The 16,172-nt window shown below is 41.5% G+C and overlaps 1 protein-coding gene across 3 annotated transcripts in view; it reads left to right on the top strand.

The window, feature by feature from the left end:
* EXOC2 (exocyst complex component 2) overlaps positions 1–16,172 on the top strand; it is a 156,617-nt gene that overhangs the window by 73,433 nt on the left and 67,012 nt on the right. For all 3 annotated transcript variants that reach the window (XM_012660126.1, XM_012660125.1, XM_012660124.1), the window contains 6 exons: positions 727–788; positions 7,018–7,098; positions 7,550–7,609; positions 8,263–8,324; positions 10,284–10,350; positions 15,010–15,126. In XM_012660126.1, the coding sequence (XP_012515580.1) occupies positions 727–788; positions 7,018–7,098; positions 7,550–7,609; positions 8,263–8,324; positions 10,284–10,350; positions 15,010–15,126 (449 nt within the window). The remainder of the gene's footprint in view (positions 1–726; positions 789–7,017; positions 7,099–7,549; positions 7,610–8,262; positions 8,325–10,283; positions 10,351–15,009; positions 15,127–16,172) is intronic.

Genomic DNA, 16,172 nt, shown 5'->3' with positions numbered 1-16,172 from the left:
TACATAAAATCATAAAAAGCAATGAAGGTTTTCTTTCAAAGCAGCCTTTGGGATATTAAATATTTTCCAAACAATGAAAAACATTGTTACAAATGGTGCAAGCCATTGCTGTCTGCCATCAGGGTTTTCAGGTAGGAAGGTCACAGAATTGATGGCAAATACACTGTGTACATGGAAAGGGAGAGGAATGGAATCCAGGTGAGAAACCGAACATTCTCCTCTTAATTCATCGCCTCCTTCCCACTGGGAGCCTGAGCCCCCAGCACTGAAGGTTTGGGCAGGTGGCATTCCTTTAGCCAGGTCAGAGCCATGCTGCTGTCGTCAAGAACGTGTAGGATTCAGACAGAATCCAAATTCATTCATCGGAAATTTTAGGAAAAACATATTATATGGCTTATTTTGTACATATCTAGTATTATCAAGAATACTGAATACGTAATAAATCATTGCCTCAAGTTGTCATTAAACCTAGCCTAGAATCCTCCAAATCAGGCTACACAGTGAAAAATTTTATTTGCAGTAATATTTTATTGGAAAAAATCCAGTGGACAATACATATTTAAAATCTCAAGTCTATCATGATTATATTCTTTTCCCTGCTTTCAGCAAGTTTTTACAAGCCTATATAAAACAATGAAAAACCATAACACGTATAGATTTTTATCTCTATAAAGATCGGTGAGATAATTATAATGAATAGTACTTGTGCACTCGTTTTCCATGTAGAGATAAAGAGATTAGCTGAAAAGGAAGACTGGATTGTTAATAATGAAGGACTGACTTCTCTAGTGAGTATACATTCTTTTTAATTATTAGTCATTAATGTATATTCAAAGTAAATGGCTTATTATATTGATAAGGAACGTAAGCTCTTTACATTGCCACTCTAAATAGTTTCTGTAAATAGAAATAATAAGCTTCTTAAAGCTTTCCTTGTCTGAGTCATTTTTCCTTAACACTAAACTACAAATATTAAGAAATCAATGAAAAGAGTGGGCTTTGTTTGGAGTGACCTTTCTTCATATTGTATAACTTACTATTTTTGTTTTTGTTACTTTTAAAAAAAGTAGAATACGCTTAATTGCAGCTTGAATTTTTTGGAAAAGCAGGACAGAAAAAACGCTATTGCTGGCTGTTAAGCCAAAACCGACCAACCAAACAAATGAAAACAACAACCACAGACCTCTCCAGATGCATTCACAGGTCGGGCAGGCAACTATAATCTGTTCATTCTAGAATCATCATCTTTTCAGATGGGACTTTCAGTTTCACATACCTTTGGAAATAGTTTTCCTGATTTATCGTGTTTTTACACTCATCTCATGGATCCTGCTTTGCCAGTCAGCTGCTGGAACATCCCAGTGGCTTAAACAAGACAGAGTAGGGTCTTCTGTTTCTCCTACATTAACCTAGCAGCCCAGTCATGCGGTCATTGCCCAGGGCTCCTTCCCTGTGACGCTTCACGGTGGCTGCTACTCGGGAGGACCTCGTGGTCACTCGTGGTCTCACTGCTGTCCGCAGAGAGCCCAGCCTTCTCCCAGGAGCCACAGCGGCATCTGTTCTCACACCTGCTTGGCCATAGTTCAGTCACACGCCCGTCCCTGGCAGCAACAAAGGCTGGGAAAATGGAGTTTTTTAGCAGAGTACCTGGCTATTCCCAACAATTTCTGTCTGTCTTTAGTAAGAAATAAGGAGAAAATAAATCCTGGAGAGGCATCCAGCAGTTTCTGCCTTAGATAAGGAAAGTAGAATCAAATGGTCTTGACTTGCCCAGATTTACAAACCAGTGATGAGTCAGCCTGTTGAGAAGCAGTGATGCTGGATGGTATTTCGTCTCCTTGGATTTCTGTGCAGTTGTCCCCCAGTGTCCATGGCGGGTGAGGGTTGGTTCCAGGACCCCCTCATGATACCAAAATCTGAAGATGTTCAAGGCCCTTAAGGTTGGCGTTCTGCATCTTCCACTTCCAGCTGGTTCCGCCTCTGGTCGAATCCATGGATGTGGACCTGTGGGTGTGAAGGACAGACTGTACTTTTCATCAGCGGGCGTCCCTTGAGGGTTGGAGATTTGTGGACTCATTCCATTCCTCCAAATTTTTTTTTTTTTGAGACAGAGTCTCGCTCTGTTGCCCTGGCTAGAGTGCCGTGGCGTCAGCCTAGCTCACAGCAACCTCAAACTCCTGGGCTCAAGCGATCCTCCTGCCTCAGCCTCCCGAGTAGCTGGGACTACAGGCATGGGCCACCGTGCCCGGCTCATTTTTTCTATAGATTTTTTTTTAGTTGTCTAGATAATTTCTTTCTATTTTTAGTAGAGACAGGGTCTCGCTCTTGCTCAGGCTGGTCTCGAACTCCTGAGCTCAAACAATCCACCCGCCTCGGCCTCCCAGAGTGCTAGGATTACAGGCGTGAGCCACCATGCCTGGCCATTCCTCCAAATTTTAAGATCCTATCTTAAGTTAATGTAAATATATACAGTTGTAGCATACTTTATGTAACAATGTGGTTTAGAAAAGCAATGTTTACTGACAGTTTTTTTCAAGTTAAAGCATGCTTGAAATGAATTAGGGACATTTATCATTTTAATAAATTATAATTCTATTTTAAGGATTTGTTTTTATAGGAATATTTTAATTGACTGGGTTTATTCTGTCTGTCACAATTATCATATGTAAGTACAAACTAGTCTGTAGCTAACTCTCTCTCACCCTCAATCTTTAGAGCAAGGCAGACCTGCACCACCCAGTATGAAGCCACACGAGACTCACAAAAAGACAGAATGTAAAACATCTCAGCTTTGTATATTGTTCACATGTTGAAATAATAATATTTGGGTATGTTACATTAAATAAATTATGTTAGAATTAGTTTTCTTTCTTTTTAGTTTTTTTAATGTGATTACTAGAAAATCTGAAATGTGGCTTATGTCTGTGGCTCACATTACATTTCTGTTGAACAGCACTGGCACAGAGGGAAAACGCATTGCACTCAGTTTAGAATCAAAACCTGGTTTAGTCCTCCGTCCAGTCCTGAAGAAGTCATGTAACTTGTGTGACCCTAGTGTCTTCATTTGTAAAGAAGGAGCAGGACAATGCTTCACAGTGTTGAGTTAGGATTAAATAAGATACTGTGGATTAGAGCGCTTTGTAAACCGCAAAGCTTTAGCCAAACATAAAGGATTTTTATTTGTTTAATTAATAACATACAATAGCTGGGGCCACTCTGATAATAATACCTTAAGCTTACATTAGCCCTCACTATTTTCAAAGCACTGTCCTATGACCCTGTCCTGGTCGTTACAGCAAGCCTCAAGGACAGGCCAGAAGGGACCACTGGACGATCACCTGCTGAGTAACTTGCCCAGATACGTGGGTGCAGGTGGATTAACCACTGAGTCACCTTGATGCCTGGTTCACGACACATGCTCAAATCAGTCTTGTGCAAAGGGAAAAAAATTATATGCTCAATTTGAGAAAATTGTCAAGGTTCTATGTTTTCTTTTGCCAAACTTCATACATTCAGTACCTGGCTCTGAGCCATAACACAGGTGATGGCTGTAGGTCCTTCTCCGGGCTGGTGCCTCTGCATTTGTGGCAGCCCACGTGTGCCTCCCCGGGGCAGCCGCGCCTTGGGCTGGCCGTGTGGTCATCGTAGACCAGCCCCTGTGAAGATGCTCTGAAGTGGTTACTACAGAAACTGGTTCGTAGTTTATTTTTAAAGTTCAATTGTAACCAAAAAATAACTAATTTCATGTTTGATCTCACACATGACAAGCCACGGAACTACGCGCAGGGACGAAAGCGCTGACCCTCAGTACACCTTGTGAATGAATGACCCGCAGGAAGTAGCTCATCTAGACGGTTTCTAGTCAAGTGTCAGCGAAGAAATATGCTAACATGATAGACTGGTAACACTGAGTAAAGTTTTTAGTTATTCGGCACGGATCTCTCTTAAGAGAAAAGGCGGATCAACGCTTAGAGCACAAGTCTAGAGTCCGGCTTTGAGTGTTAGTGTTTTGATCTAACGTGTGCGTGAAATTCTTAGACTTTGAACAATGACAAATTTTATCAAAGTTTATCACATACTTCTAATTTATATTTTCTTAATATTTCCACAGTACCAATCCCATTTGTTTGAGATGAGAGTACTTTTTCTTTCCCTGTAGCTGGGAAAGGAAAATGTGACTTATCACATTAAAGAAATGAACATAAGCTTTCCCTCATTATGACTGTCTTCTTCAGCTGAAGTATTATCTCTAATTAGAACTTCGCTTCAGTGCCCTGAAACAGCTCATTGAAAGCATCCTGTTTTCTTCTCATGTTGAAAATAGTTTCTGCCTTTTTTCAATTTGGATAATTCTGAGAATTTTCTTCTTTCAGAAGAACTGGAATGATGTGTGATTGCCTCTTACAGTTAGCTAAGTTGGATGATTCACTGACGATACGCAGAGATAGTACTATTTCTTTTTTCTGAAAATGTTTAGACTGTAACTTACTCCCTGTATAACTGAGACACACTGAGCCTTCTAGTAGTCTCTATCCACTTATATTAATATAGATATAAAAATAAAATTAATAAGAAAGTCTAGTTCAAATTTTAATACAAGAAATATAAATAACCACACATGAACATTGACATTGAGCTGCCCACAGTTGAATGTTGGATTTAATTCTCAGTATCATAATTATTATTATTATTTTAACATATTAAATTTTCTTTCCAAGGCAGGTAGGTCAGATGAATGAGGTCAGTCATCTAACATATGTTCTGACTCTTTAAATGCTTTCTATGCCATTGGTATTTCATCCGACATTCCTTACTTTTTATTATTTTTTCTGTACTTCCATTTTTAAGTATTCTTCATGGTGCCCCCTGGTGGTTTCAAAGTGCAGTAATAAAATTACACTAAGGCTGAGTAATTTTATTACCATTTTATCAATTTTATTTTAACTTTCATTAAGTCTGGGTTCCCTTAGGTAAGAAAATACAGGTCTTTTTTTTAGTATTTACACAGGTGTCACTTCCTTTCTTCTGTTCAGTTTTTTCCTAAACCTCTTAAAAGTTGATGTGTGTATTAAGGAGAGGTTCTCACTCCAGACTTTTGCATAGATCTGGGAGGTTGAGCATTGAGCCTCCACAGCTCACTGCCTGTTGGATGAAACCCAGACCCCTTGTCCCGTTTCTCGAGACCATGCTTGCGCTCAGTGGTTCGCGTGCTGCTCTTCCTGTGTCCCTCCACCCCGCAGCCACCCTGGGCCATGTATGCTGTCCTTCTGCGAGGACTTGCTCCCTCCTTCACTGTCCTCTTCAGGGCCCGTCCCTCTTGTGCTTTGCCCTCAGCTCCAGTGTCTTCACCGGCTGGGGGAGGGTGGGGGCTTCCTCGACCATCCTATTCAGAGAAGATGCTCCTCCATCACAGTTGTTCTCTGAGTTTTGCATGTGTTATTCATGGTGCCTATTATGGCTTACAAATGCAATTATTTTATTTCTATACTTCTTTTTTAACCATTTTGTTGACAGTGACTTAAATGGTAGTGTCTCCTGGCTAGAATATACTATAATGAGAACTCTCTCTTACTCACTCCTGTGTCTCTGTCACCTAGAGTAGCTCCCTCCCGGCACAAAGTAAAATCTTAAACACTCTTAGGAGCTAGGATGTCAGGATCCATTCACACTTACCTTGAAATGCCACTGGTTGGACTTATTTCCAAGTTTCATTTTCTGACTTAAAGTATATAGAAATGACTGTAATGACTTATCTGATTTAAAGATCTTGTACTTCTGCAGGGAGTTAGCTACACTCCCAGCAAAAAATTGGGTCCCTTAGGTAGGGGTCGTCGCAAAGGATAAGAAAATAATAGAATATGGAAGATAACAGAAATAAAAGAATACACAGAGACGAAGGTATAGCTTTATAGATTTATAAAGATAATAGGCAAAAAGCAGGGCACTTAGGGGACCTTGCGACATCTCCTTCAATCACAAGGCCATGAGTGAAGTTTTACATGGGTATTTATAGGTACAGAGGTTGGTTGTCAGGGGTAGCAGATATACATAATAACAGGTAGTTCGTTTTAGGTTACAAGTATTTCAGAAGGCTTCTATAGATCCCTTAACTAACTCCGGTTACAAAAGCTTTCAAGGACAAACTTCTAAGTTCTAAGAGAAAGCTATCACTTAACAGAAGGGTTAAACAGAGATATAGTGGCTCCATATTTCTTTATCTAGTTATTGCAGATAGAGACAGATGATCAGAAGTCAAGCAGGAACTGTCCCTTGGGCTAATCGTTTTTAGCCGCAGGTATCTCTCTCTCGGGCGGAGGCTCCTTGATCGACTCTCATCCTGTGGTTCCATGCAGACCTTGCTTTGTCCTTCAAAGCAGGTGAAAACCACGGGGTTGAGACCACAGTGTCACCTTGGAAAGCAGCTGCTACTGACCTTTGAGATGCCCTCCTGAGGCGGAGCAGCTTTTGATATGCAAACTAACACGTTCACGTATTCCTCCAGGGCAGAGCCCTGCGAAACTCCTGAGTCCATTTCTGTCTCTAATATAGTAATATTAATTCATGGCGCGACATACCTCCTCCGATCATTAGTATTAACATTAAATTTTGTTGAACAGTACCAGAGATGTGGAAGATCTAAGAACTTGAGCTCATCCCTGAATATACCTGGGAAATAGCATTTAAAATATATACTCATTGTATCTGCTACTTACTATGTCATTTGCCTCTCACAAGAATAGAGTCTTGAAGAAAGTTGCAGTTATGCCTGACTTCTGTTCTGGTTGCAGTAGCTGTACTTTAGAGTCTCAAGATTTACCCATTTTTAAATATTAAGTGCAAAACATGCCAAACCTGAAAACTCAACGACTAGGAGATTACTTTCATATTTATGTCTCTGTTCCTTTCCATAAATCTGGAAAATTTAGAGCTTTTGGCTATACACACTTCTGTTAAGTGTATCTTAATAACCTAACCAGTGCATGGTTTTAATGTTAAGATACACATTTTTTCCTGCAGCCGTGTAAGTTTGAACAGTGCATCGTGCGTTCCCTACAGTCCCTGCAGGGCATTCTCGAGTGCAAGCCCGGAGAGGCCAGCGTAAGTTCCTGCTCTGTCCCACCTTCACTTCCGAACTTCCCGAGGAGCCCTTGGCAGTCACAGCCGCGTGTTTCTGAGTCCTTGCAGCACAAGAGCTCTTCTCCCTCGCTGCCTGCTTGTTTCATGTAGTCTAACTGCATAGGCCTGCCTGTTCCGAGATAGCTGCTGAAAGTTAAAATGTGGTAGCGTGATCGCAGTGACAGCACTTTGCGAGCAGAATGACCTGGTTATTGTCCCTCAGCCCAGTGCTTCATGGTCTTCTCAAGCCAGAGCCACCACAGCTGCTAAACCACCTCTAGGCCAGCTCTTCACTCATGTCCCCTTTCAGAGTAGGGAGACCCATGCCTAGAGCAGTTTTCCATATTTTAACTGTTTATATCTAACTTCATAAAGAAAAAATTTTGTTTTATTAACAAAGTGCAAAATTTTTAATGAGGATTCTTCTGCATAGGTTTTTCAACAACCGAAAACACAGGAGGAGGTTTGCCAACTAAGCATCAGTATTATGCAGGTAATAATTGCAAGCAGTGATGCCCACAGCTAGGAGTCGTGCTAGCCAGCCCCCTTCTGTCTATGATGTGTGTACAACATATATCAAATATGTATTTCATCTTTTCTGCATACATAATAGTTTAGGGTAAATAGGGCAATAAAATAAAGTTTAATGTAGGATTAATTCCAACTTATTTAAGCAATACCCAAATTTTTCATTTATATTACGCTCCCCTTTTTTGTGTTCTCTTGGTACTTTGTATATATTTCTATTAGAGCACAGAGTAAATTAAATGATAATCATTTACATTATATCTAGAGTGTAAAGTTTTTTGATTGGGACCAGTGCTCTGTAAGCACATAAACAAAGTTGAACATTTGAGTGAGTGGGAAAAGGTCTTTTTCCTAAAATATATTCAAGAATTTAATAATTGATCAAAACATTAGTGCTTTTAATTTTCTGTTATTTATACAATATGTATTGATGGGATATATATTTCTATCATTAACAGGATATATATAAAATATATTCCTATACACATATCTCCCCCCCACCACAGTACTTATGGGATATATACTTTAATTTATGTAAAGTTACTTTTATGTCCAAATAGATTAATATCTGAGAGTTCATTCATCTGAGAGTTCTGAAACTTATTATTTTTGACTTAGGTTTTTATATACTGTCTGGAACAATTGAGCACCAAACCGGATGCAGATATAGATACTACACAGTAAGTGAAAATGAAATTAATCTCATTAGTGCATGTAGGAGAATTAAAAATATAGACTCAAGTTTTATATTTGGTCTTATATCCGAAGACTTCAGTAGGAGAGAGATTGTTCACATTAAAGTCAGTTTTATACATTTGATCTATATTCTTTCCATAATTTCTTTATCTTCTGAACACAGCCTTATTAAAGACATATTAAGCAACTTAAACACATGATTAGCTTATTGTTGAACAGATTTTGTAATTAATAAAGTAGAAAATTTAAATATATAACCCCTAGTTGATTATTTTTACAATCCTAACATTGGGGGAACACACCAGTATTCTCGTTAGAGACTAAGCATGTTGGCAGAAGTAAGTCTGGGTCAGGCTCAGTTATTTGAGCTCTCAGATCTGTGGCCCCCAAGCCCCAGACTGTAGACCAGCACCCATCACCCATCAGTGGCCTGTTAGGAACCAGGAGGGCCACACAGCAGGAGATGAGGTGAGTGAAGCTTCGTCTGTACTACAGCCGCTCCCCATCGCTCGGATCCAGGCTGCGGCTCCCGGTGAGAATCCAGTGCCTGAGGATCTGAGGTGGAGCAGAGGCGGTGATGCTGGCGCTGGGGAGCGGCTGCAAACACAGATCATCGTTAGCAGAGGGGCTGACTGCACAACAAATGTGATGTGCTTGACTCGTCCCAAAGGCATCCTCCCCACACCCCGGGACCACAGAAAAACTGTCTTCCGTGAAACCGGTCCCTGGTGCCAAAAAGGTTGAGGACCTGCTGTTCTAGAGGACACATCTTAACTCTTGATGTTTACAAATCCGTGTGGACATCCATGTTCTATTGGACAGCATTGTAAAATGCTGTGATTTTTTTTTAAATCTAGTATTTCTGAACTATACTTGGCATGCGCAACTTCTGTGCATCTGTGATTTATGCTGACACAGGTAACACTGAAATAAATGCCTCTGAAATCTTTAATTCACAATATGAGAATTTTTCCATGTTAGTCTATTTATTGGTACTGGTTTTTGCTTTTCAGTGTATGAAAAACTATTACCTCTCTAAAGACCTAATAAGTTTTTAATTCTTCTAGATTTTCTTTGATTTCATATTTTTAGCTCACTATTTCACCAGGAATTTGTATTCTCAGATCCCTGATATTAATAATTATTAATTAATAGCTAATTATTAATGTCTTTCCTTATTTTGTTAAAATTTCTGTTTCATGTATCATTGAATTCTGATATATAGTGCAGTGTATTTCTAAACTTTATCTTTTGTTCAAACACGTTTTGTATCAGTTGGTGCTGTTTTAATTATCACTAGTTTATGTTTTGTTTTTCAGCTTGGTATTTTTTTTTAACCTCTCAATTTTGAAATGTTACTTTATATTTTCATCATTTTAGCCTTCCATATGAATTCTAAAATCAGTTGGTCAGGCTTAAAGAAAATAAGTCCTGCGAAGGTGTTTGCTATGATTCTGTTCTATCCGTGAATTAGTCTGTGGGGTTATGATCCCCCCCCCATTTTATATTTCTGATCACTTGTGAGTTATCAACTAATTTCCTAACTCACTTCACCCTATAAGGGGTTAACTATGAAAATGAGCTTGAAAAAGCCCCCTGGATATTCTGATGGGCAGAAACATTTTAATTATGTAAGTATATACTTAGGATAATTAGAATTATTTGACATTTTCCACTTAGTGATTTATTTTTAAGTTTAATTAAATCAAAGCCCTAAGACTTTAGGAGGACCCAAAAGCAAATTTCATATGGCCCATGTTAATATATAGCCCATGATGCCTTTTTGAGCTGTTAATTGCTAAATATAAAAAAACTTGTAGAAGGTTATATGATTTTTAACCAAAACATTTAAAATTGAAATTGATATATATTTAACAGTTCATTGCATTTTTAAATTTTAGTGCTCTAATTGTAACTGTTTGCTTGCTTACTTCTGTATTCAGTCTTTCCATTGACGTGTCTTCCCCTGATTTGTTCAGAAGTATCCATGAAGACTTCAGCTTGACCTCTGTGAGTAGGATTATAAATAGAAAGTAAAACATGTTAAAACTAATGACATTTCATAATCGGTGTAAATCGCTTTGAATGTTACTGCATCACTGCTGTAGAATGTATTGTTAGTGTAGAACTGCGGTCCCCACGCCCCAGGCCACGGAGGCACCAGTCCGAGGTCTGTTGGGAGCCGGCCGCACAGCAGGGGGTGAGTGGTGGGCAGGCGAGCGGAGCTTTGCTCCCCAGCACTCCCATCGCCCCCTCCCCCCAGTCTGTGGAAAAACTGTCTTCCGTGAAACCAGCCCCTGGTGCCAAAACGGTTGGGGACCGCTGGCACAGCACATTGCTCTATGCTGTGGAGCTATGTCATAGTATGTGAAAATTTTACTAAATATAATTTATATGAATTTCACACTGAAAACTTCTTACTTGGAATTGCAACTTGAATGGTTCCACAGACCGCGTCTGTGCAGTTCCTGAGTGCTGAGCAGGCACCCACGGTGCCCTCCTGCGCCAGAGCCGGCAGGGCGGCCAAGGAGAACGAGGGTGCCCAAACCTTCACATGTGGCCTCTTCAGGCAGAGAAGTTCTGCTCTGCTCTGTTTCCATACGTGCCCTAATGGCATTTTATTTGAACACAGGTTCAAATAAAAAATATGTATGTATACATAAACACATACATGCATATGTAAACACACATATACATACCTATATGTATTATTTTCAACATATGTACATATTTAGGGAGAATTCACATACGTGAATTATCATATGTATATATTCAGTTATCGAAATTCAAACTCAGGCTGTCTTAAAGAAAACAACCCTCTCTGGTTTGTCATGAGCTGAAAGGGTGTGTGTGTGTTTGTGTGTCTCAAGGAAAAAAAAATACCTGAATTCTACCCTATGTCATTTCCATAGTTACTGTGTTTTTAGGCATGAATTCCTAAATAAGGAGTTTGGTATGTTAGGAAAAGTATAGTTTAGAAGTAATTAAAAAAATATTCTAGGTTTAATTACTTCGATGACTAGGTAGAGAGTGATAGCATTTACCGAGACAAAGAATACAGGAAGAAAACAGATTCTAAAGAAAGATTAAAAAAACTCAGTTTGGGACCAGATTTGTTGAGTGGATGACGTTCAGGTCGAGATCTTTAATGGGTGATGAGATCCCAGGAGAGAAATCTAGGTGTAGATTTGTGAATCAGCGGTACATGAACAACATGAGGCCTGGGAGTAGATGAAAATACCAGGGAAAATACTAGTTGTTTCTTCCAGCCAGACTTGCAGCTGGAGTCACCCCAAAACTGGCCGCAGGGGCACTCCTGTAGAGCACTGCTCCAGGTTGTTCCAACAGATGGGTCAGCTGGATTCCAAAGAAAGAACCGCCAAACGCCAGGCGATCAGTCCGCAGCATTAGGGGAACTTACATGTGGAGAGGCCACAGTATGTCCTCTCAAGAGACAGCAAGACGAGGTGTTCTACCAGGGTATGTCAGCAACAAGGGGATCAGGTTATGGGGTTTATGTAAGGGTGCAAGGAATTCGGCTCAGGGCAGGGCTGGTTTCTACCTGCTTAGCAACATGGTTGCTCTCTCGCTGTTCTCAGGCAACAGCCCAAAGAGCTTTACCAGTGCCTGGAATTGTTCAAGGCCCGGCCTGGGTGCAAGCCTGCCAGGGAAAACAGGCAGCGTGTCAGAGCACAGAGGGGTCAGAGCACTCTGCTGCTCAGTTAGGAGGTAGAAGGAAAGTGGGGGGCCTGGGGGACCCTGTACTGGTTGGATGAGAGAAGGGCCAAGTATATAATACAGAAGTAACATTGGGTGTCACTGTTTAAGGGGTAGCTAGAAGCAAAGAACCTTGACGCGTCAGAGTGCTGGGAAGAAGCCCAGAGATGCACCCTGAGACGGATGGGAAGAGCACTCTGACGAGGTTGCTTGCAGTGTGCGGCTGAGGTGGTGGGGGGTGAGCCGCGGGGCCTGTGGCTTGGCAGCAGGAGTGAGGCCTTGGCCTGGTTGAGAAAGGAGAAAGAAGGGGGCAGGGGGAGCCAGGGCTCAAGGAGAGCCCCAGAATGGAGAGGGGCCTGGCGAGCTCTCTGGCCAACCTGCTTTTTTCCTCCATCTTTCAGAACAAGCCTGATTGCCATGTGAATACCTTTCTGGTGTCTGGGAACCTTGGCTGTGTGCACCGAGGCTTCCCTCCTCCTAGCAGACACCCTGAATCCTTAGGCCTTGCCCTGCAGGGTGCTTGTGCTCCCTCGAGTGGCGGTGGCGAAGGCCGTGTTGATGGGAGTGGTCCTTCCAGCCTGCCCCCCGCCCCTCGTTGGGGAGCGCGGGAGTCAGCGCTGGGCTCCCCGTGCTGGACTCAGATCGCACCTTCTGTCGGCGGCGCCAGCACTCCGCACACGCGCTGCTAGTCGCAGGGCTTCGTCTTACTCTGCAGTGCTGTTTGTGACCAGACTCAGTTCCTGCTTTTCCCCACTGGAAGGTATCTGGGTCGATGTGGCTCTTTCTCTCCGATACTGAGCTCTCCTTAGGTCTTGTTCTATTACCCAGAAGGGAGGCAGTTATGGAAAGAAAGATCTAGATGTGGGGTCAGACAGAAGACACAGGCTGGCGTGATGGGTGCTCCTCACTAACTGCGTAACCTCAGGGCATCCAGGCCGTGTTTTCCAGATAAATTGTGACGGTGATGCCTGCGTCACAGAGATGCCCTGAGGAATGGCTGGAACGATACCTAAGACTTTCTCCTTCGTCCACAGGTGTGATGTTTGATGGGTTGTTGTTTTCAAATACACATCACCATCTAAGTTGTTAATAAGCTTTTGATTAGTCTTCCAAGTTTAAGAATTTGTTTGTGTTGTTCAGTTGTTCTCCCCACTTTTATTGCATCTGATCGGTTAGATTTGAGAAGCAAATGCACTGACTGAGATTTTAAGCCACTCAAATAGTTTTCCCATTTTTGAAGAACCATGCGTAGCACAGTGGGAAAGAATCAAGCAAAGACAGTTAATTCACAGGGCAGAGAAGATGTGCCAGGCTCAAGTCTGCTAGATAAGGAGGTTTGATTCTTGGAGGAAAAGGGAATTAAAGATTGATTTTGGAACTGAGACGCCCGTTGAGATTTTTGAGGAACGCAGCGCGTTCGGAGTGGCTGCTGCAGCGTCTCGCTTACTTTACTCCATGTGGTTTCGGGGAGTGTGTGACGGTGGTGCCAGGCTCGGCCGGAGGGAAACGCGGCCTCGCCAGGCAAGTTTCCAGGGCTCGTTCACCGCTTGCTTTCTGGTGTCTTTATTCACAAATTGTGGAAATTGGGTGTTATACGTAATGTAGCCCTGCTTACCCTGTTTTGTACTCCGCTTCCCGCCCATGGGTTAACTCAGGGCTATCAGCAACCTTTCATTTGTTTGACGGTCCCTTAATAATTCTTCAGCCTTTTACTTACATTTGTTGATAACCAAAAAAGGCAGTGAATAGGCTGTGCTCTGCCAGAAATAAAGATAGAACATTTTAAATAAAGAAATCTAGAAAGTTTTTAGAAATTCGACAGTGCTAGGTGAAATTATTGGGAGATATTATATACGCCTGGCAGTTGAGTTCCAAGAGTTCCAGGAGTATAGCTGTTCACCTTTGGTGCACGTACCTGAAAGAGCAGGAACCTGTTTGTTTCCACAGTTGTCATGCTGAGTTCCTTTACTGTTAAGTCGTTCTGACTATGCACACAAAGAGGAAGCAAAGTCTGGGTGAGGACTTTCCCTGGAAAGTGGTTTTGCCACAGCTTTAGTCAAGGGATCTGAGTCAGGGCCCTGGACGAGTCTCAGTTGTTCCAGAGAATGGGACGATGCCCCCACAGCCGTGGGAGCACAGGACGGGGAGCCTCAGTGAGCCGCGACACCGCGGCAAAGGCGTTCCTGGAGTTTTATTCACAAAAACAGTTCTTCTGAACTGGAAAAGGACACTGTATTCAACAGCATTTGGGTCTGGTAATTTTTGTAAGAAATTACTTTAAGTGGACAGAGCCCTGGAGAATGCAGAAGTAGGTGGAGTTCTTCCCTTCTCCTTGGCTGACACTGACCGTCCCCGAGGGAGGAGTCCCCTGGCCTTGGTGACCCCCTCCCCATTAGAGGGGGACCATTCTTGGTGTTCTCCTACCTACACAAAAGTTTCTTAAAGGCCTAAGTTTTTTGAAGGAGCTTATCGTATGGAATATAGGGCAGTATAATTCTCTTCCAAGTTATGAAAAATTTATAAGCTATTTTCCGATAGTTTCTACATTTTTAATATAATTATTTAAAATATCCATTCCTGTAGCCTTTGGTGTACACAAAGTATTAAGAAGAATAAACAATAAAGTAGAACCCTTTCCTAAGAACAGCCAATCCTGGTTAAATGGATTTTATCAATTTATTTTTCCATACAGCCATTAAATGTCAAAGGAAATATTGTTTGACTCTGAGTATATTATGTAATAATGAGCAAATAGTAGAACTGCAGGATTGTATTATGTTTCTCTTCATATTATAATATTGGGAAAGAAGCAGCAAAGAGAAGCAAAGCATTGAATATTGATGATAAAGAATAAGAGATTATAATTAAACTTAAGAAGTGATAGGTATTGTCTGTTATATTCTCAGTTTGTTACTATAAATGTAATTTCATAAAAATTTGTTTTGCTTTTAGGAACAGCGAATTTTGATAGTCCTAAGTAACTGCTGCTATCTAGAACGCCACACCTTCCTAAACATAGCAGAACATTTTGAGAAGCACAACTTCCAGGGAATAGAAAAAATAACACAGGTAAACAAGTTAATGTTAAATGGACAAATCTGTCGTTTTGCCAGCTTAGTTTCCCAGCTGTTTTCTCAGCACCATTTTCTTTTGCTTTCCTGTCTTGTTCCTCTGCTTGCCCTCCCAGCCCTGCTCCTTCGCCCTCAGCCCGCTGGGTGTGAGTGATTCCCTTCCTCCTCACAACTCGCCTTCAGTCCTTCCTTTCATACTCTTGTCTTTTCTCTAGGGCAAAGCTCTCTCAGCATTAGAGCTGGTTTACTCCCCACCTAAAGTGTTCCAAAGGGAGGGAAGAAAACGAGGAGAGAAAGGGAACAAACCCAAATCTTTAAGAATGATCTCAGGTTAGACTCCTTTTGGGTTAAAGCCTTTAGACACAGCCGACAGGAAACTCCCTGAGCCTGCAGAGAAACCTCTTCCTGCCTGTTCAGGTCTCTCCTTCCTCCCTTCCTTTCCATGTGACCACGAGGATGCTCTGCTTTACTTCCGCGGCACGCGGCGCGCGCTCTCACATCCCGCTCACAGAAGCTGTAGGATGCTTGACGTGTTACCTGAGAGCTACACACCCCCCCACTCTCCAGTCATTGCACGTAGAAAGGTTAGGCAAAAATGAGTCCTGTAGAAACTAACGGAGTGGTTTTTTTTAATGTTATACTTTGTTGTTTATATTTTTTTCAAGTAAGCAGAAAAGGGAAAAATGAGGTAACCTTGTTATTAAATGTTGGTTGGTTCCTGGGCAGAGGTTTATCAGATTTCTAAGTAAAACTGCTAGAACCACTTTTTAATGTCATTACAGTTTTCTCATTGCAAAGAATAAGAAAGATAATGATCTTGTTAATCTTACAATCAACATGTACTCTTGATGGATTATATACTTTTCACAGCGATGGTTCCAGTTCATGAACTACATTGGGATTTTTTTTTTCGAAGAATGAAAATGTCAAAGTGGGCGGCTCTGTCTTGTTTTCCTGCCTTTTCGTAAAGATTAATCATCCTGATGAGAAACGTCGTGACTTAAGGCTTTAGGGGCAAATGTCTAGTTTATTTCCAGAAATTTT

Source organism: Propithecus coquereli, unplaced genomic scaffold (assembly GCF_000956105.1).
Source record: "Propithecus coquereli isolate 6110/MARCELLA unplaced genomic scaffold, Pcoq_1.0 Scaffold657, whole genome shotgun sequence".
In the NCBI taxonomy this organism is placed as follows: domain Eukaryota; kingdom Metazoa; phylum Chordata; class Mammalia; order Primates; family Indriidae; genus Propithecus; species Propithecus coquereli.
Note: the sequence above shows the minus strand (reverse complement) of the source record. Positions and strands in the feature narration are given on the sequence as shown.